Source organism: Ranitomeya imitator, chromosome 4 (genome assembly GCF_032444005.1).
Source record: "Ranitomeya imitator isolate aRanImi1 chromosome 4, aRanImi1.pri, whole genome shotgun sequence".
Taxonomy (NCBI): Eukaryota; Metazoa; Chordata; class Amphibia; order Anura; family Dendrobatidae; genus Ranitomeya; species Ranitomeya imitator.
In genome coordinates this window covers 553916605-553941144 of record NC_091285.1, presented here as the reverse complement: position 1 = coordinate 553941144, position 24540 = coordinate 553916605, and the positions used below count along the sequence as shown (strand labels likewise).

Here is a 24540-nt window from a genome sequence, read left to right as displayed (position 1 = left end):
AAGCTCTCACCACACATCTAGATAAGTTCCTTGGGGGGTCTAGTTTCCAAAATGGGGTCACTTGTGGGGGGTTACTACAGTTTAGGTACATCAGGGGCTCTGCAATCGCAACATAATGCCCACAGACCATTCTATCAAAGTCTGCATTCCAAAAAGGCGCTCCTTCCCTTCCGAGCTCTGCCGTGCGCCCAAACAGTGGTTTACCCCCACATATGGCGCATCAGCGTACTCGGGATAAATTGGACAACAACTATTGCAGTCCAATTTCTCCTGTTACCCTTGTGAAAATAAAAACTTGGGGGCTACAATATCTTTTTAGTGGAAAAAAAAATATTTTTTATTTTCACGGCTCTGCATTATAAACTTCTGTGAAGCACTTGGGCATTCAAGGTTCTCACCACACATCTAGATAAGTTCCATGGGGGGTCTAGTTTCCAAAATGGGGTCACTTGTGGGGGATTTCTACTGTTTAGGCACATCAGGGGCTCTCCAAACGCGACATGGCGTCCGACCTCAATTCCAGCCAATTCTACATTGAAAAAGTAAAACGGCACTCTTTCTCTTCCAAGCTCTGCGGTGCGCCCAAACAGTGGTTTACCCCCACATATTGGGTATCGACGTACTCAGGAGAAATTGCACAACAACTTTTGTGGTCTAATTTCTCCTGTTACCCTTGTGAAAATAAAAATGTGTGGGCAAAAAGATCATTTTTGTAGAAAAAATGCAATTTTTTTTTTTCACTGCTCTACGTTATAAACTTCTGTGAAGCACATGGGGGTTCAAAGTGCTCGCCACACATCTAGATAAGTTCCTTAAGGGGTCTAGTTTCCAAAATGGTGTCACTTGTGGGGGGTTTCCACTGTTTAGGCACATCAGGGGCTCTCCAAACGCGACATGGCGTCCAATCTCAATTCCAGCCAATTCTACATTGAAAAAGTAAAACGGCACTCCTTCTCTTCCAAGCTCTGCGGTGCGCCCTAACAGTTGTTTACCCCCACATATTGGGTATCAGCGTACTCAGGAGAAATTGCACAACAACTTTTGTGGTCTAATTTCTCCTGTTACCCTTGTGAAAATAAGAATTTGTGGGCGAAAAGATCATTTTTGTGTAAACAAAAGCGATTTTTTATTTTCACGGCTCTACGTTATAAACTTCTGTGAAGCACTTGGGGGTTCAAAGTGCTCACCACACATCTAGATAAGTTCCTTAAGGGGTCTAATTTCCAAAATGGTGTCACTTGTGGGGAGTTTCCACTGTTTAGGTACATCAGGGGCTCTCTAAATGTGACATGGTGTCCGATCTCAATTCCAGCCAATTCTGCATTGAAAAAGTCAAACGGCGCTCCTTCATTTCTAAGTTCTGCGGTGCGCCCTAACAGTGGTTTACCCCCACATATGGGGTATTGGCGTATTCAGGAGAAATTGCATAACAAAATTTATGGTTACATTTCTGTTTTTACACTTGTGAAAATAAAAAAAATGGTTCTGAATTAAGATGTTTGCAAAAAAAAGTTAAATGTTCATTTTTTCCTTCCACATTGTTTCAGTTCCTGTGAAGCACGTAAAGGATTAATAAACTTCTTGAATGTGGTTTTGAGCACCTTGAGGGGTGTAGTTTTTAGAATGGTGTCACACTTCATTATTTTCTATCATATAGACCCCTCAAAATGACTTCAAATGTGATGTGGTCCCTAAAAAAAAATGGTGTTGTAAAAATGAGAAATTGCTGGTCAACTTTTAACCCTTATAACTCCCTAACAAAAAAAAATTTTGTTTCCAAAATTGTGCTGATGTAAAGTAGACATGTGGAAATGTTATTTATTAACTATTTTTCATGACATATCTCTCTGATTTAAGGGCATAAAAATACAAAGTTTGAAAATTGCAAAATTTTAAAAATTTTCGCCATATTTCCGTTTTTTTCATAAATAATCGCAAGTAATATCGAAGAAATGTTACCACTAACATGAAGTACAATATGTCACGAAAAAACAGTCTCAGAATCAGCGGGATCCGTTGAAGCGTTCCAGAGTTATAACCTCATAAAGTGACAGTGGTCAGAATTGCAAAAATTGGCCTGGTCATTAAGTACCAAATTGGCTCTGTCACTAAGGGGTTAATATTCATTTGTATTGGATCTCCTCTTATTCCCACAGGTATTACACATATGGGAGTTTTTTGTCGTTGAATCTTGTTCTATATTATGGACAAAAATTTATTTTACGCCTACTGTCTGCTCCTACTGAACCTTTGCGCTGCATACTGTATGTGCTTACTTTCCGGAACGTAAACAGTTCAATCTCATTGTTTGAACCTCTTGGTGCCAGAGTATCCAATGCAAATATCCACTGATTTTCCAAATGTGACATTTATTTAATATGGTCTCCTTCACACCAGTGAGTTTTCACAGTTTGTGCACCCCAAATTTCTGGACCCTTGAAATGTGCTCCATGTTTATTTGCCTAATGCCTAGATAGAAGGTGTTCTTCAAATGTATTGGTGACACCTTCATTGTTGGTCGATTTTGCCTTTTTCACCCTTTCTGAAGCAAAATCCGCTGGGTACACATGGTGTTCGGAAAATACCCTAAAAGTACTACTCATTCAGGTGTCACGAGACTGATAGTTCTAAGATGCAAATAAATATTTAAAGAGGTGATTTACTAAATTACTCAGAGCTCCTATTATCAGTGGTATAACTGTAAGCTTATGCGCTCCAATACAAACATTTCCAACAGTGCTCTCAACTAGCATAGTTCTTAAAGGGAATCTGTCACCCCCAAAATCGAGGTTGAGGTAATCCCATCGGCATCAGGGGCTTATCTACAGCATTCTGTAATGCTGTAGATAAGCCCCCGATGTTTCCTAAAAGATGAGAAAAAGAGGTTAGATTATACTCACCCAGGGGCGGTCCCGCTTCTGGTTCGGGTCTGGCGCCTCCCATCTTCATTAGATGATGTCCTCTTCTTGTCTTCACGCTGCGGCTCTGGCGCAGGCGTTCTTTGTCTGCCCTTCTTTGTCTGTTCTTTGAGGGCAGAGCAAAGTACTGAAGTACGCAGGCGCCGGGCCTCTCTGACCTTTCCTTGCGCCGACGCACTGCAGTACTTTGCTCTGCCCTCATCAGGGCAGACAAAGTACGCCTGCAGCGGAGCCGCAGCATGAAGACCAGAAGAGGACGTCATCGTAAGATGGGAGGCCCCGGACCGGGCCGCCACGTCTATCGGATCGGACAGCCCGCCCAGGTGAGTATAATCTAACCTTTTTTTCTCATCTTTCAGGATACATCGGGGGCTTATCTACAGCACTGCAGAATGCTGTAGATAAGCCCCTGATGCTGGGGGGCTTAGCTCACCGTTCATTTTGGGGGTGACAGATTCCCTTTAAAGGAAATCTCACCACATTTGACCTATCTAAACTATTAATATTGGCATACAGGTTATAGACTGCTGAGTGATACCTGTGTGTCTCATAGCAGGTATGTTGTTGAAAAATCATCTTTTATCACTTTATATAAATGAACTCTTCCAGGCTCTGGGGAGGACTCGTCGTAGAATATAACTCTGACTCCAGAGATTATTTTACATGAAGGGGAGTTACCAGTGTGAGACAAGTAACTAACACAGAACAGGAGAAATGAAATTTGTCTTCTTGCAAACACATTTTTTTGCTTCTCTCTGAGCTCTGGAATCAGGCATTCTGTCCCTATCTCACTCTGATATTGGTTTACATAGCAGAACATGCTGACAAATTCCCTTTAATACATCTAAAATTCGAAACACAGACAATATTAGTAGAAAGACAAGCTTTACTTTCTTTACTACTATATGTTGTTTTTTTTCTTGACAGCACACAAATAATTGTATTTTGTTTTTATTATTTTTTGCACTTGTGGTTGTACACTGCTATCTTTTGGTAGACATTCAAATTGGAGACATTGCTTCACTCTTCTCTATACACAGCCTCATACTGCAGCAGCACCTCACTTTTCTCATTTTCCCCTTCACATCTCTCATTTTCTCCCTCACTCCTCTCATTTTCCCCCTCACATCTGTCATTTTGACCTCACACCTTCCATTTTCCCCTCACTCTATTTTCCCTCACTCCTCTCATTTTCCCCTCACTCCTCTCATTTTCCACTCACACCTCTTCATTTTCACCTCACATCTCTCATTTTCCCATCACTCCTCTCTTTTTTCCCTTACTCCTTTCATTTTCCCCTCCTCTCATTTTCCCTCACTCCTCTCATTTTCCCCCTCACTCCTCTAATTTACCCCTCTTATTTTCACCTCACTCGTCTCTTCTCCTCACACGTGCACAGCAACTTCCTGTTATGAGCACAGCGGTGCAATCCATGAGGCTCCTCCCTTTCCCTTGACATCATACCTCACAGAAGCAACTCCATTCTAGACACAACAGAGCTAGATGTGGCCTATGCCTGCCGTGCACTGATACTCTGAAGGCGGCGGCTCTGATCGTAGCTCGCAGCGGCTAGAACTTCGCAGCCGGTAAGTTTTGCAGGGTGGCTTTTGAGGTGAATGTGTCTCCGCTCGTGTGCGCTAACAGCGTGGCCCGTGTGGATGGGGCTTTGAGTGTGGAGTGAGTGTGGCTATGCGGAGTGGCGGGGCTATGTGAAGTGGGCATGGCTTGATACATACACACACATACATGCAGTCAGCTTTATATATATAGTTGAGTAATCAGGGGGGAGACAACCCCTTTAACCCCTTTCTGACATCAGACGTACTATCCCGTCCAGGTGGGGTGGGCCCCCATGACCAGGGACGGGATAGTACGTCATGCCCTTTAATGCGACACTGCGACTTAAGTCGCGGTGATCACATTAAAATTCCGACGCCATCTTACCAGGGAAGATGGCCTCGGCATCCTGGGGTATGGCGTCCCCTCCCCCGCCTCCCGATCGCTGTGATTGGCTGTTCAATTCTGAACAGCCAATCACAGCCTTTCTCATTGTTTCAGCCAATCAGCTTGGCTGAAACAGTGAGGTTCCAGGCTAGGATCGAGTACCGATGTACTCGATCCTGGGGCCGGTGCCTGGCAACCCAGGCACCGGCCAAAACCCCCGGCCGCGCTGTTACCGCGCTGTGCCCTGCCTGAAAGTGCCTGATCCGGAGCCGCAGGGCAGCTGAGGAAGGCTCCGGATCCTGCAGCTGTGATTGGCGCGATCGATGTGATCGTCGATCGCGCCAATCAGGAACAGTCCCGCCGGATCGGCGCGATCGACGATCACATCGATCGCCGTCGATCGCGCCGATCGCAGGGCACAGCGGCGGTGTTACCGCGCTGTGCCCTGCTTGGAAATCCAGCCTCATCTGCCTGCCACCTCCCCCACCACCTCCTGCAGCTCTGCCAATCAGGGCACAGCAGCGGTGTGCCCGCGCTGTGCCCTGATGGTGACCTGCCGGTCACTTGCTGGTGACCTGCCGGTGACCTGCCTATGATCGGAGCTGTGAGCTCCGATCATAGGCTGGTGCCTAGCGACAGCGGCGTCACCAGGGCCACCTCTGATTGGTGGGATCGATGTGATCATTCGATCCCACCAATGACAGGTCACAGCAGCGGTGTGACCGCTCTGTGACCTGTCTCACCTGTCCCTGACCTGTCTGACTGCTCTTCAGGAATCCTCACACTTGGTGAGGATTCCTGAAGAGCGGTCACGCTGACAGATCCCCTCCTGTGCTGAGACTTGTGGTGCCACAGTAGCCTGTGACACCACAATTCTTGCTAAAGAAAGAAGACAGAAGAAAGAAGAGAGACTACAACCGTAAGTGTTCATCCCCGATCCCGGCCCGATCTTACTTCACCCCCCCCTTACCCCTCCCCCCCTTCCCCTTCCCCCTCCACCCCCACTTTGCGCCGCGTCCGTCCGTGCCCAAATTTAGCAGCCGCCGAGCGTTGATTGGTGACGCAGTTCACCGATCAACACTCGTGCTCGCTTTTCTTTCCCACATCCCCGTCCACGCACCCCGCCGCTGCGTCTGAACCCGTGCCTTTCATTTCTTTTTTTTTTTTCCACATCCACGTCCACGCACCCCGCCGCTGCGTCTGAACCCGTGCCTTTCATTTCTTTTTTTTTTTTCCCACATCCCCGTCCACGCACTCCGCCGCTGCGTCTGAACCCGTGCCTTTCATTTTTTTTTTTTTTTTCCACATCCCCGTCCACGCACCCCGCCGCTGCGTCTGAACCCGTGCCTTTCATTTCTTTTTTTTTTTCCCACATCCCCATCCACGCACCCCGCCGCTGCGTCTGAACCCGTGCCTTTCATTTCTTTTTTTTTCCCCACATCCCAGTCCACGCACCCCGCCGCTGCGTCTGAACCCGTGCCTTTCATTTCTTTTTTTTTTTTTCCCACATCCCCGTCCACGCACCCCGCCGCTGCGTCTGAACCCGTGCCTTTCATTTCTTTTTTTTTCCCACATCCCCATCCACGCACCCCGCCGCTGCGTCTGAACCCGTGCCTTTCATTTCTTTTTTTTTTTCCCACATCCCCGTCCACGCACCCCGCCGCTGCGTCTGAACCCGTGCCTTTCATTTCTTTTTTTTTTTCCCACATCCCCGTCCACGCACCCCGCCGCTGCGTCTGAACCCGTGCCTTTCATTTCTTTTTTTTTTCCCACATCCCCGTCCACGCACTCCGCCGCTGCGTCTGAACCCGTGCCTTTCATTTCTTTTTTTTTTTCCCACATCCCTGTCCACGCACTCCGCCGCTGCGTCTGAACCCGTGCCTTTCATTTCTTTTTTTTTTTTCCCACATCCCCATCCACGCACCCCTCCGCTGCGTCTGAACCCGTGCCTTTCATTTCTTTTTTTTTTTTTTACACATCCCCGTTCACACACCCAGCAGCCGCCGAACTTTGATAAGTGACGCAGTTCACTTATCAGAGCTAGGGCCTGCTGTTTTAGACTTTTCCTTTTACAGGTATTTTTTTTCCCTTTAGCTTTTTCCTTTCAGAATAGTTTGCACCAAACACTATCCCCCCCCACAGCAGCGCTAGTCATTGGAGGAGGCATATGCTTTCCTTGCCTCCGACACTGATAGCGAGGGAGAGGATCCCACATTCCTTTACTCTTCAGATTCTTCATCCTCTTCCTCCTCCTCATCTTCCTCCTTGGGTCCTGCGGAACCGCCACGCAGACGCCCCAGGAGAGAAGATCAGGCAGCGCCCACTCCTGAAAATGAACCAGCGCGACCCTCTTTGGACCCCATATGGACCTCGCCCCCCGAAAATTACGAGCCACTGATTCCTGATTTTGTGGCAGAATCAGGAATCAAGTTTGACACCACCGGCCTCACAGAAATAGACTTTTTCAAAGTCTTTTTCTCTGAGGCTTTCGTTAACCTCATGGTGGAGCAAACTAATTTGTATGCTCGGCAATTTTTGGAGCAAAACCCCCGTTCATCATTTTCTAACTGGTCTCCTGTGGACGCAGTTGAAATGATGCAGTTTTGGGGCCTGGTCCTCCATATGGGGATCGTGAAGAAGCCAGAAATTCGGCAATATTGGAGTGTAGATATTTTATATAACACTCCAGTGTTCCGAATGGTCATGGTTCGGACGCGTTTTGAGGCCATCCATAAGTTTTTGCATTACAACGATAATGCACGGTGTCCCGCACAAGATGACCCCAATTTTGACCGTCTGTACAAAGTTCGGCCGGTCATCGAACACTTCAGCAAAAAGTTTGCTGAAGTGTACGTGCCCAAAAGGGACATCTGTGTGGATGAGTCCTTGGTTCATTTTAAGGGGCGGCTCAGATTCCGTCAATACCTGCCCAGCAAAAGGGCCAGGTACGGAATCAAACTCTACAAGCTGTGTGAGAGTACCTCAGGGTACACCTACAGCTTTAGAGTATACGAAGGGAAGGACAGCAGGATTGAACCGCCTGAGTGTCCTTCCATCCTGGGAGTGAGTGGGAAAATTGTGTGGGATTTGGTGCACCCACTGCTGGATAAAGGTTATCACCTCTACACCGATAACTTTTATTCCAGCATCCCACTCTACAAATCCCTCTCTGCGCGAGGTACCGCAGCCTGCGGTACTGTCCGCAAAATTCAGAGAGGCCTCCCGAAGACGCTACTTGGGCAGATGCTCAGAAAAGGTGAGAGCAAAGCCCAATGTAGCGACCACCTGCTGGTGGTCAAGTACAAGGACAAGAGGGATGTCCTTCTCTTGACCACCATACACGGTGATGGCAGTGCCCTCAGCAGTGTACGGGGTACCTCAACACAGGTCTGCAAACCGGACTGTGTACTGGGGTACAACAAAAACATGGGGGGCGTTGATCTCTCCGATCAACTCCTCCAACCGTACAGTGCTTTGAGGAAGGCCAAGGTGTGGTACAAAAAGCTGTCCGTGTACATCGTACAAATGGCAATGCTCAACGCTTTCCTGCTGTCACGATGTGCACGACACACTGATACGTCGTACCTTCAGTTCCAGGAGGTAGTGGTTAAGGCCCTGATATTTGGCACGAGGGAAGGAGCGGGCCCCAGTACTTCCGGAACTGAGGGTGCTCGTATCATACCAGGTCAGCATTTTCCGGGGGTGGTCCCGCCAACTGATAGAAAAAGTAAGCCGCAAAAAAGGTGCCGAGTGTGCTACAAAAGAGGAGTACGCAATGACACCATCTATCAATGCGAAACCTGCCCCGACAAACCTGGCCTGTGTATGAAGGACTGCTTCAAATTGTACCACACCTCCATGCACTACTAATTTATTTAACAGGAACCAGTAGATTAGTTCCAAAGAGGGGGCACATCTAAGTAAGTTCCTTGGGGGTCTAGGTTCCAAAATGATGTCACTTGTGTTTTTTTTTTACTGTTTAGGCACATCAGGGGCTCTGCAAACGGAACATGACGCCCTCAGAACTAGTCCATCAAAGTCTGCATTCCAAATCGTCACTGCTTCCCTTCTGAGTCCCGAAGTGCCCAGTTTTTTCCCACATATGGGGTACTAGCGTACTCAGAACAAATTGGACAACAACTTTTGGGGTCCAATTTCTCCTGTTACCCTTGGGAAAATAAAAAATTGGGGGCTGAAAGATCATTTTTGTGGGGGAAAAAATAGAATTTTTTATTTTCACACCGGGCATCATAGACTTTAGTGAAGCACTTGGAGGTTCAAAATTCTCACGACACACCTAGATAAGTTCCTTAGGGGGTCAAGTTTCCAAAATGGGGTCACTTGTGGGGAGTTTCTACTGTTTAGGCACATCAGGGGCTCACCAAATGGCACATGATGCCTGCAGACAATTCCATCAAAGTCTGCATTCCAAAACGTCACTACTTCCCTTCCGAGCCCCGAAGTGTGCCCAAACAGTAGTTTTCTCCCACATATGGGGTACCAGCGTACTCAGGACAAATTGGACAACAACTTTTGGGGTCCAATTTCTCCTGTTACCCTTGGGAAAATAAAAAATTGGGGGCTGAAAGAACATTTTTGTGGGGGAAAAAATAGAATTTTTTATTTTCACACCGGGCATCATAGACTTTAGTGAAGCACTTGGGGGATAAAAGTGCTCACCACACACCTAGATAAGTTCCTTAGGGGGTCTAGTTTCCAAAATGGGGTCACTTGTGGGGGGTTTCCACTGTTTAGGCACATCAGGGGCTGTCCAAACGCGACATGGCGTCCGATCTCAATTCCAGCCAATTTTAGCTTGAAAATGTCAAACGGTGCTCCTTTCCTTCTGAGCCCTGCCATGCGCCCAAACAGTGGTTCCCCCCCACATATGGGGTATCAGCGTACTCAGGACAAATTGGACAACAACTTTTGGGGTCCAATTTCTCCTTTTACCTTTGAGAAAATAAAAAATTGGGGACTAAACCATCATGTTTGTGGAAAAAATAGGATTTTTTATTTTCACGCCCGGGCGTTATAAACTTTCGTGAAGCACTTGGGGGATAAAAGTGCTCACGACACAACTAGATAAGTTCCTTAGGGGGTCTAGTTTCCAAAATGGGGTCACTTGTGGGGGGTTTCCACTGTTTAGGCACATCAGGGGCTGTCCAAACGCGACATGGCGTCCGATCTCAATTCCAGCCAATTTTAGCTTGAAAATGTCAAACGGCGCTCCTTTCCTTGTGAGCCCTGCCATGCGCCCAAACAGTGGTTCCCCCCCACATATGGGGTATCAGCGTACTCAGGACAAATTGGACAACAACTTTTGGGGTCCAATTTCTCCTTTTACCTTTGAGAAAATAAAAAATTGGGGACTAAACCATCATGTTTGTGGAAAAAATAGGATTTTTTATTTTCACGCCCGGGCGTTATAAACTTTCGTGAAGCACTTGGGGGATAAAAGTGCTCACAACACAACTAGATAAGTTCCTTAGGGGGTCTAGTTTCCAAAATGGGGTCACTTGTGGGGGGTTTCCACTGTTTAGGCACATCAGGGGCTGTCCAAACGCGACATGGCGTCCGATCTCAATTCCAGCCAATTTTAGCTTGAAAATGTCAAACGGCACTCCTTTCCTTCTAAGCCCTGCCATGCGCCCAAAAAGTGGTTCCCCCTCACATGTGGGGTATCAGCGTATTCAGGACAAATTGGACAACAACTCTTGAGGTCCATTTTCTCTTTTTACCCTTGGGAAATTAAAAAAATTATTGCTGAAAGAACATTTTTGTGACTAAAAAGTAAAATGTTAATTTGTTCCTTCCATGTTGCTTCTGCTGCTGTGAAACACCTGAAGGGTTAATAAACTTCTTGAATGTGGTTTTGAGCAGCTTGAGGGGTGCAGTTTTTAGAATGGTGTCACTTTTGGGTATTTCCTGCCATATAGACCCCTCAAAATGACTTCAAATGTGCGGTGGTCCCTAAAAAAAATGGTTTTGTAAATTTTGTTGTAAAAATGAGAAATTGCTGGTCAAATTTTAACCCTTGTAACTTCCTAGAAAAAAAAAATGTTGTTTCCAAAATTGTGCTGATGTAAAGTAGACATGTGGGTAATGTTATTTATTAACTATATTGTGTCACTTAACTCTCTGGTTTAACAGAATAAAAATTCAAAGTTGGAAAATTGCGAAATTTTCAAAATTTTCGCCAAATTTCCGTTTTTTTCACAAATAAACGCAAGTTATATCGAAGAAATTTTACCACTATCATGAAGTACAATATGTTACAAGAAAACAGTCTCAGAATCACTGGGATCCGTTGAAGCGTTCCAGAGTTATAACCTCATAAAGGGACAGTGGTCAGAATTGTAAAAATTGGCCCGGTCATTAACGTGCAAACCACCCTTGGGGGTAAAGGGGTTAAGGCCTCATGCATAGGGTCGTATTTGGATCCTGAATGTGCCACACACCGCCTGCCATTATATTGTATTAGCCCATATTGTGCCAACAGTTTCCTTGTTAGGAAAGCTGATTTGTGGCCTGTAGCATTGAGTGATGTGAACCATGCCATGAGCAGACATTGGCCGTACAAATGACATTGCCATTTGTGTGAGTGCTAATAACCTGCATGTGAACACAGTCGAACTCTGACCACACGTATTCATAGGCAGTTTTGAAGAATTTCACACACATGAACATGTATATATGTAACTTACAAGGAAGATAAAGCAACGCACTTATTGCAGAAATTGGATTTTTTGTTTGTTTTGCAAAATATATAAAAATGTCTGAGTCAGCGCACTGTGCTTCCTGGGAACACAAATCTATTAATGAGAGGCGTAAGGCTATATTTGTTCTTTTTATTACTAGCATTTGCCCATTATGTGCTATTAGTCTGGTGGATGCTAATGTGCAACCAAGCTGGACACTAGATAAGCTCCAGGACGTTCCAGGAACTTTTAACAGCATTATTATATACAGAAGAATGTGTTTCCTAGAAAACCTTCCCTTCTTCCATATGCACCTCAAATACAGAACATTTACCGTACCACAATTATGTCGGGTAACTTCTGTTGGCCATCATTTTCCTATTAGGGAAGGAAAAAAGAAGTAGGTTTCGCCTTTGAAATTTTAGCTGTAGATTGATCTCCTTTGCTTCTGATAACGATCTTGGAAGTTTTATACCTCCTGTATTCTTCCTAGTAAGGAGAAATGGACGAGTTAATGAACAGATTGTCACGAACAAGACAATATTTAATCCAGTTGCCCAGGGGAACATTTTTATATGCTTGATTTACACACGCTGTGTGACTACTTAACACTAGTTTTAAGAGCATTTGATTTTGCTTAAATGGCCTGGCATTTTTATGACCTAATTTAGAGAAGACTGAGATACAGAGCCTGTTGTGCAAGTGTGTTAACTATTCCCTCCCTTCTTCCTTCCTTCCTTCCTTCCCTCCTGAATCGAATCCTGCATTCAGCATTATGCATTATCTGTCTGAATATTTGATATCTGTTTTGTCTCTTTAATGCCATACCACCTACTATACACGCACATTTGAGACGACATTGTATCGTACCCTAGCCAATATTGAGCGTTGATTGTAATTGTTATCTGCTATTTAAGCGGTAAATTGTATTTCAGCGTAAGTCTACGTTCACATTTGCGTTGTGCGCTGCTGCGTCGGCGACGCAACGCACAACGCAAATAAAAACGCACCAAAACGCACGCAAAAACACTGCGTTTTGCGACGCATGCATCCTTTTTTGACGAAATTTGGATGCAAAAAAATGCAACTTATTGCGTTTTTTGCGCCCAACGCTTGCGTCGCACAACACAGCACAACGCATGTCCATGCGCCCCCCATGTTAAATATAGGGGCGCATGACGCATGTGTCGCCGCAGCGTTTCCCGACTCTGCGTCGGGAAACGCTAATGTGAACGTAGCCTAAGACGTGTTCCCCAAACTTGTCATGGATTTCATTACACAGTCAAGTATAAAGTTGGAGGCCTTTACGTTGGCTTCACTTATGCGACTTTACGTTTTTCAAATCAAAAATATCATGTTTACAATCACTTGAATCGGACAACACACATTCATATAAAGGGAGATAGACGTGCAGCCTTATGTGATTGTTAGGTAGTTTTAATACCATGCGGTACATTAAAGTAGAATGTTTCAGCTGTAGTTGCCACAAACCTGCAGGAGTTTTTTGCCACTTGCTAATTACCACTGCACCACCATTAGGCCGGCTTCACACTTGCGAGTTTTACGGACGTAAGAGCGCAGAAACTACGTCCGTAAAACTCGCAAAAAATACGGCACAATTATTTTCTATGCCTCTGCTCCTATCTGCCGTATTTTACTGATCAGTATTATACGGCTTTCTACGGCCGTACAAAATCGCAGCATGCTGCGTTTGTCACCGTACTGCGCAAGAAATACGCCAATGAAAGTCTATGGAAGCGTGAAAAATACGGATTACACACGGACAAGCAGTGTGACTTGCGAGAAATACGCAGCGCTGTTAGAGAGAAAAGCCGGCAATTCAGTGCGGTGTACAGTAAAATCACACTGACAGCTTACAGTAGAATAGGTAGAATAAATGTGTACACATAGAATAGGTATATATATATATATATATGTCAGTGAGACACATATATGTATATATATTAATATTTTTTCCAGCGCTATACAGCTTGAAAGCCGGTAATTCAATTACCGGCTTTTTCCTTCTCCTTCCTAAAACCCGACATGATTTGAGACATGGTTTACATACAGTAAACCATGTCTTCTCTCCATTTTTTTTGCAGATTCCACACTACTAATGTCAGTAGAGTGTATCTGCAAAATTTGGCCGTTCTAGCTCTTAAAATAAAGGGTTAAATGGCGGAAAAAATTGGCGTGGGCTAAAAAAATTTAGCTTCATTTGCGGTGAGGCGCCCTCTGCTGGATGTTCATAGATCGTGGGAAATTACCTAGAAAGCCTGGGAGCTTTCTAGGTAATTTCCCACGATCTATGAACATCCAGCAGAGGGCGCCTCACCGCAAATGAGAGTGGCCAAGTGCCAGAATAGGCGCATCTTCCAGATGTGCCTTTTCTGGGGTGGCTGGGGGCAGATGTTTTTAGCCAGGGGGGGGCCAATAACCGTGGACCCTCTCCAGGCTATTAATATCTGCCCTCAGTCACTGGCTTTACTACTCTGGCGGAGAAAATTGCGCGGGAGCCCACGCCAATTTTTTCCGCCATTTAACCCTTTATTTTAAGAGCTAGAACGGCCAAATTTTGCAGATACACTCTACTGACATTAGTAGTGTGGAATCTGCAAAAAAAATGGAGAGAAGACATGGTTTACTGTATGTAAACCATGTCTCAAATCATGTCGGGTTTTAGGAAGGAGAAGGAAAAAGCCGGTAATTGAATTACCGGCTTTCAAGCTGTATAGCGCTGGAAAAAATATTAATATATATACATATATGTGTCTACTGACATATATATATATATATATATATATATATATATATAGACAGTATATATATATATATTTTTTTCTTTTTGGGACACATGGATCACTTCTATAGCGGTATGTTGGTTTTGCAAGCCTGCGAGAAAACCACGCAGTACGGATGCCATACGGATTACATACGGAGGATGCCATGCGCAAAAAACGCTGACACACCCTGCCTACGGAGGAGCTACGGACCACTATTTTCGGGACATTTCAGCGTATTACGGCCGTAATATACGGACCGTATTTTCATACGCTGAGTGTGAAGCCGGCCTTAGATGTACTGACAACACACTTAGGGTATGTTTCCACTTTCAGGAAACGCTGTGTTTTTGGCGCTGCGTTTTTCAGCAGCGTCAAAAACGCAGCGTCCAGATGTTACAGCATAGTGGAGGGGATTTAATGAAATCCCGTCTCCACTATGCAGGAAAAAACGCATGCGTTTTTGCCACGAAAACGCACATGCGGCACGTTTTTTCAGAACGCAGCATGTTGCTACAATGAGCAAAACACGCAAGAAAACCACAGGTGACCTGCCAGTGACCTCACGTGCAGTTTTGGTCAGGATTTTACCTGCATAAAATCCTGACCAAATCCTGAAGCAAGCCTGAACGTGGACACATACCTTAAGGGTATGTTTCCACGTGCAGGAAACGCTGCGTGTCTGACGCTGCATAGAGCCGCAGCGTCCAGATGTTACAGCATAGTGGAGGGGATTTAATGAAATCCCGTCTCCACTATGCGTGGTAACACGCACGCGGCGGCCCTGCGACTCCGGACATGCTGCGCGTCTTTTCAGATCGCAGCATGTCCGTATATCTTGCGGCGACGCTGTGTCGCCGCAAGATATAGCACAGGGCCCTATGCGATGGGTGCGATGATGCCGGATGTGTGCTGTGAACACATCCGGCATCATCACGTCGCAGAAGGGGGCGGGGCTTAGCGCAGAGCGGCAAAGCCGCTCCGACGATACCGCCGGCCATCCTGAAAGTGGACACATACCCTTAAGAGAAGAGAGCACCCAATGCAGCTCGTGGAGAGTAAAAGGGGAATCACACACTGATCGGCATCATTATCTGCCCCTAGAGAATAGCTCCCCCATGGGCTGTAAAAGGGGAAATCGGGAAAGGAATGAACCTATGCTGATAAATGAAGCTTGCAGCATGAGAGATTTTAATTCAAGGTAACAAAATAAAAAAGTAATGTCCAATGTGTCCTATAGCATTTAGCTCACTTGCAATCAACATCTCACATTAGGATTGTTCTTTCCTTTAACCGCTCGTAGTGTAACATGAGACATTATTATTATTAATCATGATTTGCTTATATAGCCCCATCATATTCTGCAGCGCTTTACAGAAACACCCAAGTCAGAGTCAAAGCACCCAATTCACAGCCATCTAACATAAGTCACATAATAGCTCTGGAAAGGGAGCTGTCACCAATGGGGCTCAAAATCTGAATTTTCTATATGATTTTAGAGTGTGGGAGGAAACCGGAGAACACCCACGCAAACATGGAGAGAAAATACAAACTCCTTGCAGATGTTGTCATTGGTGGGATTTGAACCCAGGATATCAGCGCTGCTCACAGACATGCTCTGTGGCTCCCTTTCCAGAGCTATTATGTGACATGTTAGATGGCTGCGAATTGGGTGCTTTGACTCTGACTTGGGTGTTTCATTCATAGTTAACTTAAAGCGCTTACAACTTCCCAGATGAGATGTATATCACTAATCCTAATTTAAATCAGAAACTGATCTATTGATTAAATCGGGTTTTTGTGTTAAAGTTTTTTTTTTATATAGCTCTGGCAAAAATTAAGAGACTACTGGAAAATTTTCACTTTGTCTGATTTTTCTCTTTATAGATATATTTTTGAGTAAAATGTAAATTTTTCTTTTATTCTTTAAACTACAGACAACATGTCTCCAAATTTCCAAGCAACACATTTTGTACTTCTTTTCTGAAAAGGAGAAATGGTAAAAATTACAAAAAAACAAGTGCTTTCAGACCTCAAATAATGCAAAGAAAGCAAGTGCATAATCATTTATAAACGACAATACTGTTTTACCTCAGGAAGAGTCGAGAAATCAATATTTTGTGGAATAACCATGATTTTTTAATCACAGCTTTCATGCTTTCCACCAATCTTTCACACTGCATTTGGCGCAAAAATTTAAGCAGTTCTTCTTTGTTTGATGGCTTGTGACTCTCCATCATCCTTCTTGATTACATTCCAGAGGTTTTCAATGGGGTTCAGGTCTGGAGATTAGGCTGCCCATGACAGGGTTTTGATGTGGTGGTCTCTTCATATTTGCCAGAGCTGTATATTACAATCATGGATGAGCAGACCAGTGGATGTTCAGGTCCTTCTGGTTCGGCCAAGCTTTATAAAAAAGTTTAGTTCAGGTACCAGAACGGTATCCAAACTTGATCCCGGACCCCATTCACTTATGGGGGTCTCTAACATCCATCTGTTCCCACACTGAAATCTGTGTGACAGTGTGGGAAACACCGGTTCTGAGCAGCAGTAACCTTACTGAAGTCACCTCTGGTCACAGCTGCTGGATATTATTATTTATTTATATAGCACCATTAATTCCATGGTGCTGTACATGAGAAGGGGTTACATACAGGGTTATAGATATTGTTTACAATGAACGAATTTACAGTAACAGACTGGTACCGAGGGGAGAGGACCCTGTCCTTGTGGACTTACATTCTACGGATATCGCGGATTGCTGCAGAATCTCATGTTGTCACACAGAGGACAGCGTGTGAGACAGCGGCGACGAGAAGGATCCCGGTGGAGAAAAGGTTACCAGCAGTCAGGCGGCGACTGATAACTACTACTCTCATCATCTTGTAGCGAGGGGGTGATTTTTAGATCTCCCCATGCCATGTCGTCCGATATTGGAGGCAGGAATCTGTGTGTCGGGTGGTGGTCTTGCTGGTGAAGTCATGAATAAGGGCACTTGGATGCCAGAAACTCATCAGGTTTTTATACATAATATTTTTTGTCTGATAGCAGTGAGACCAGCCGCCGCCTGTACATAGAAATATGTCAGTAAGATGATATAAAAGAAAAAAATGACTAGGGGGGTCCCCCTTATTTTAATACCCAGCTGAGGGAAAGCAGACACCTGGTGGCACAGGTGACACAAAAACCTTATTTGAAGAGCTGGCAATTTTTGTGATGATAGCTTCCCTTTTAGTTTAGTTTGGTTTGGACTTGAAGGAGTTGGTGCACCACAGGCAATAATGCAATATCACTAAATTATTAGCCACCAATGTTTTAGCAGTGGAGGTCAGTCTGCTGTGGCCACCAGTGATTGTTATCAATTACTATTGTATGTATTGTGGTTGAGATTTTAAAGTGTTATTTTATTCAATATTAATGATTATGATCAGTCAAAGCGTGTTTTTTTAATACTAAAATTGTGTGTCTATTCCTAGGTCTGGAAGGCGAATACGGAAAACGCGAAAATATGACATCATAACGACGCCAGCCGAACGAGTAGAAATGGCTCCTCTCAATGAGGACAATTTTGAAGACGAAGACTCAACAGTATTTGATGTAAAATATAGATATAGGTAAAGGACCTTACATACCAGTTTATTACTGTATGACATGGCTCATTTTTATTTTTCAAAAAACTGACCTGCACATCCAAACATAGACTCAGTGTGAACAGGTGCTGAACCCAGAGTCGCCAACTCGTACATAGTTAAGTAAATAAGGGAGCACACTGCAGCGCTAAAACATGCAAATTGAAAGCACGAAATTTGAACTGCATTACTGCACTAGAAATATGAAAAATGAGAGCTTTTAGCGCATAAAAATGGCCAATTTTATGTGTACCTGGTAGCCTCTTTACGGCATCTCTCTTATACCAGGTCCTACACTTGCCTACCTCGCTGAGAATAAACGTCTCCATCTGAATGGGTGCATGTGAAACCTCTTCTGGGACTAAAATTCTCTCTCTCTGTGGAGGGGTATTGGACCTGCTGTAATTAAAACACCTGAAGCTAGGAGGCGGAGTGCACGATCAGAAGGCTAGAGAATACATTTCAAAAAACTGACCTGCACATCCAAACATAGACTGTGTGAACAGGTGCTGAACCCAGAGTCGCCAACTCGTGCATAGTTAAGTAAATAAGGCAGCACACTGCAGCGCTAAAACATGCAAATTGAAAACATGAAATTTGAACTGCATTACTGCACTAGAAATATGAAAAATGAGAGCTTTTAGCGCATAAAAATGGCCAATTTTATGTGTACCTGGTAGCCTCTTTACGGCATCTCTCTTATACCAGGTCCTACGCTTGCCTACCTCGCTGAGAATAAACGTCTCCATCTGAATGGGTGCATGTGAAAACTCTTCTGGGACTAAAATTCTCTCTCTGTGGAGGGGTATTGGACCTGCTGTAATTAAAACACCTGAAGCTAGGAGGCGGAGTGCATGATCAGAAGGCTAGAGAATACATTTCAAAAAACTGACCTGCACATCCAAACATAGACTCAGTGTGAACAGGTGCTGAACCCAGAGTCGCCAACTCGTACATAGTTAAGTAAATAAGGCAGCACACTGCAGCGCTAAAACATGCAAATTGAAAACACGAAATTTGAACTGCATTACTGCACTAGAAATATGAAAAATGAGAGCTTTTAGCGCATAAAAATGGCCAATTTTATGTGTGCCTGGTAGCCTCTTTACGGCATCTCTGTTATACCAGGTCCTACGCTTGCCTACCTCGCTGAGAATAAACGTCTCCATCTGAATGGGTGCATGTGAAACCTCTTCTGGGACTAAAATTCTCTCTCTCTGTGGAGGGGTATTGGACCTGCTGTAATTAAAACACCTGAAGCTAGGAGGCGGAGTGCATGGCTCATTTTTATATTATTCTAGGGCAATCAAGAACATTGGGATTTTGTGTTTTAATTGCTTGTGTGGCATTCTCGTGTGGTGTATGGCTGAGGATTGTACTCCTGACAGGGTATGATGTATCTTACGGTGGCCAAGCTTTCTGTCAGGAGAAGAGTCTTTCCTTCTCAAATTACACACACAGGAAACTCCACAATACCATGTTTGCACAGTAACTGCCCATAGGCAGAAGATGATAATGGTGGTAGTAGTTGGTGCATTTGAGCCCCAGTCATGAAGCAGCCGTAAGGCTATGTTTCCATGGTCAGGAAACCTTCAGGATTTGCTGCGGATTGGACGCTGCATACAGTCGCAGCGTCCAATCTGCAGCGTCCAGATGTTACAGCATAGTGGAGGGGATTTTATGAAATCCCAACTCCACTATGCATGCAGGGCCACATTCGGCGGCCCTGCGTAAGCGGACATGCAGCGCGTCTTTCCAGACCGCAGCATGTCTATTTATCTTGCGGAGACGCTCAGTCTCCACAAGATAAATAACCGAGTCTATGAATACGATGCAGTGATTCCGCATGTGTTCAATGAACACATCCAGAATCACCGAGCGTACAACAGGGGGCGGCGCTTTGGGTGAAGCGGGGTACCTGCTGCGTCCAAACCACAGGGAATCCTGGACATGGAGACATAGCCTCTTTTTACTGAAGGTAATGGGGCAAATTATTATTTACAAACAGCAGGAAACTGAGGTACAGGATTACACTCACGGTTGATGATTGCTGTGTACCTGCAGACAGGCAGATCTTAGTAACCTCTGGTTTTATAAAGTCTGAATATTTCTTCTTCAGCATTGTGCTCTGTTTCTGCCCTGAGGTAATTCTTCCTCATAGAGGTGCAATGGTAGTTTTCCTCATATGAAGACTATTAACTCCCATTATCGTGTCAGTCCCCTTTTTAAGCAAAGCGGGCAGGGAGAAGGTAGGTAATTCCTTCACCTACAAAATGGCTTCCTCTTCTCAAGATGTCCGACCACCAACTGCCACTTCAAATTAAAAACTATCTCACAGGGCTTGGCTCCTCCCCCTTCTGTATGACTGTAGAGCTGCTATCATTGGCTGGCTGCCCTGAGGCGTTTTTCCAGAACCTTCTGCATATTCAAACAGAGCTGGGTCACCTCATCAAGCCTGTGAGGAGATTAACCCTTTTTGTGCTGCCTGTCAGCAGGTCTCACAATCTATTTAAAATGCACAGTCCACATAAAAATTCACAGCATTTATATGAAAACACACTGTATATCAGGTATCCCATAGAAATGGGCACTTTGTGGGATACCACACTTGCATTGTTTTTTGTTTTCTACTTTTTTATTTAAAATACATCTTTAGCCCCTTCTATTATTAGTGATTCATTATTATTTTAATAAAGATCTGAGAAGTAATGCCTTGGTAGCCAGCACACTTACCATAGTACAGTGTTCTGTGGGTACCATATTCACATGGAATTTCTGACTGTAAATTCTGATGCAAAAACTAAACATTTTTCTGGGTGTCTTTAGTGTTAGGGCATTTTCTCTCTCCTTACACTTTATTCACGTCTCAAGTTTTGATTGTTTTCAATGCTGTTTTTTTGTAGAAAAAAGTAAATAGATAAAAGAGAAACCATTTGAAAGAAAAATGTGCAGTGTTCCTAGAGGTGCTGTTTCTCATTGTAATCAATTGTTACTTTAATTTAAAAGGGATGTACCATCAGAGAAGGCACTATTGTTTAAATCGTGTTTTTGTTTTAAAGATATATTATTATTATTTTATATTATACTAGATGGTGGCCCGATTCTAATGCATCGGGTATTCTAGAATATGTATGTAGTTTATTTATGAAGTTTTCAGAATAATGCAATTTATACACAGGATTCGGCCGGCCGCGACCAATTAGCGAAGCGTGGTTCAAATTCCGCGCCAACGTAGTATATTGCCCAGCCACATAATATATTGCGCAGCCACGTAATATATTGACAAGAGAAGCAAAGGTGTGTAGCAATCACACCATACATCTACCCTCTGGCTCAAGACAAGATCAGCTGTGGAGGATATCCACTAATAAAACATAGCTTTTAATAATAAACACTAAAAAACGCACACCCAATAGGACACAAACAAGAAACATGTACATAAAAAGTGCTCAGGTGAACCAGTGCTCTATATACAAAATGGTTTGATCTCACCCAAGCTGCCGGACACTGTGTAATTCCGTATGACACAATAAAGATCCACGTAGATGAGAGGAGGCAGGGCTAAAATAGTATATCTACCCTGTAGCCCCTATGTAACTCCTGTCCTAACAAGGACAGGCCCCAAGTGGACCTAACTCAGAGGGACCAATCCACCCAATGTGTATGGAGGCAAAGTCCCAAATCCTCTTGAAATATAAATTCTTCCTCCCTACGCGTTTCAACTCCGGTCATGGAGAATCATCAGGGGAGTCTTTATGGAGAAAAGTGCCAACAGGCAGAAAGATTGTAGGTCAGTATAATGTCTGGTGCCTGCAGTGGCTAGGCATTCCAGACTGGAAGTGTTCGTCTGTGTCCACAGTCTCTGATGGAGGACTGTTAGGACAGGAGTTACATAGGGGCTACAGGGTAGATATACTGTTTTAGCCCTGCCTCCTCTCATCTACGTGGATCTTTATTGTGTCATACGGAATTACACAGTGTCCGGCAGCTTGGGTGAGATCAAACCATTTTGTATATAGAGCACTGGTTCACCTGAGCACTTTTTATGTACATGTTTCTTGTTTGTGTCCTATTGGGTGTGCGTTTTTTAGTGTTTATTATTAAAAGTTATGTTTTATTAGTGGATATACTCCACAGCTGATCTTGTCACATAATATATTGCCCAGCTATGTAATATATAGCACAGACACGTAGTATATAACACAGCCACGTAGTATATAACACAGCCCCGTAGTATATTGCCCACTCACGTAGTATATAGCACAGCCCACATAGTAAACAGCACAGACACGTAGTATATTGCCCAGCCACGTAGTATATAGCACAGACACGTAGTATATAGCACAAACACGTAGTATATTGCCCAGCCACGTAATATATTGCACAGCCACGTAGTATATTGCCCAGCTACGTAATAAATAGCACAGACACGTAGTATATTGCCCAACCACGTAGTGCGTTGCCCAGCCATGTAGTATGTTACCCAGACACGTAGTATATAGCACAGACACGTAGTATATTGCCCAGCCACGTAATATATTGCACAGCCACGTAGTACATTGCCCAGCCATGTAGTTTGTTGCCAAGACACGAAGTATATAGCACAGACACGTAATATATTGCACAGCCACGTAGTATATAGCACAGCCACGTAGTATATAGCACAGCCACGTAGTATATTGCCCAGCCACGTAATATATTGCACAGCCACGTAGTATATAGCACAGAGACGTAGTATATAACAGGCAACGTAGTATAGAGCAGAGGTCCCCAACTCCAGTCCTCAAGGCCCACCAACAGGTCATGTTTTCAGGATTTCCTTTGCATTGCACAGGTGATGCAATTATTACCTGGGCAAGACTAAGGAAATCCTGAAAACATGACATGTTGGTGGGCCTTGAGGACTGGAGTTGGGGACCTCTGGTATAGAGCACAGCGATGTAGTATATTGCCCAGCCACATAATTTATACCACAGCCACGTAGTATGTAGCACAGCCCACGCAGTATATAACACAGCCCATGCAGTATATAACACAGCCCATGCAGTATCTAACACAGCCCACGCAGTATATAGCAATATGGGCACCATAGTCCTGTTAAAAAAAGAATTAAAATAAAAAATAGTTATATACTCACCCTCCGTCGGCCCCCCGGATCCAGGCGAGGCATTTACCGATGCTCCTCGCGACACTCCGGTCCCAAGAGTGCATTGCTGTCTCGCGAGACCGCTACGTCATCATCTCGCAAGACCGCAATGCTTGGATCGGTCACAGGAGCGTCGCGAGGAGCAGGAAAGGCGCCGGAAGGTGAGTATATAATGATTTTTTTTTTTTTTCTTCTTATTTTTAACATTAGATCATTTTTACTACTGATGCTGCATAGGCAGCATCAATAGTAAAAAGTTGGTCACACAGGGTTAATAACATTGTTAACGGAGTGCGTTACACCGCGGCATAACGCAGTCCGTTAACGCTGCCATTAACCCTGTGTGAGCGCTGACTGGAGGGGAGTATGGAGCGGGCACTGACTGCGAGGAGTAAGGAGCGGCCATTTCGCTGTGCCCGTTGCTAATATATACTACATGAATTTCCTGAAACAGGATATTTGAGTCAATAATAGCCAGAATGCCCAATGTAAAAAATGCAAGATTTCTCATTTTTATTATCAGGTTCTGATATGGAAAAAAAAAAGAAAAAATAGACACATTATTTTTGACACATTATTTTTTTATTTTTTTTACTAAATAAATTTAACACAAAACCTGATTTAAATAGCAGGTCATTTTCTGATGACAGATTCCTTCTAAGCATTTTTTTAGCAGACTTTAGTGTTCAAACAAAAATCCGTATTGAAAAACAGTGTATGATCAAATCGTTAGAGTTTCACCTTCTTGACAAGAAACAGCACAGTGTAACTGGAGAGAGCAATACATTACATGATCTGTGGTTTCCCGTTTTAGCCTTCCTTCACTGCACCTGATAATGTTGACATTGTTCCAGTCGTTTTTCACCCATTGTATTTCAAAAAGTAGATATAAAGACATATAAGGCTGTGTGCACACGTAGCGGATTTGACTCTTCGGATGCGCAGCAGTTTTCCATGCGTTGTACAGAACCATGTAAACCAAATCCGCAGTGCACATGCTGCGGAAATTTCCGTGCGGTTACGCTGCATTGTTTATTTCGCAGCATTTCTTTGTGCGGATTGAGCGTTTTACACCTATTCCATAGTAGGAATCCGCGTGTGTGAAAACGCAGGCGAAATCCGCACAAAATCTGCATATAATCCGCAGATAAAACGCAGGGCGTTTTACCTGCGGATTCTGTAGAATCCGCACGGAATTATCCGCAATGGAATCCGCAACATGTGCATATACCCTAAGACAAATAAGTACTGTTTTTTTAACCCCTTAATGACCCCAGCTTTTTGCGGTTTCGTTTTTTGCTTCCCTCCTTCCCAGAGCCATAACTTTTTTATTTTTCCGTCAGTACGGCCATCTGAGGCCGGCCTCACACTAGCGAGTTTTACGGATGTATGAGCGCATAAAATACGTCCGTAAAACAC

The 24540-nt window shown here is 44.2% G+C and overlaps 1 protein-coding gene across 1 annotated transcript in view; it reads left to right on the top strand.

Moving 5' to 3' along the window:
• FAM174B (family with sequence similarity 174 member B) overlaps positions 1-24540 on the top strand; it is a 119863-nt gene that overhangs the window by 77716 nt on the left and 17607 nt on the right. Inside the window, exon 2 of the mRNA XM_069766263.1 lies at positions 17823-17960. Within this exon, the coding sequence (XP_069622364.1) occupies positions 17823-17960 (138 nt within the window). The remainder of the gene's footprint in view (positions 1-17822; positions 17961-24540) is intronic.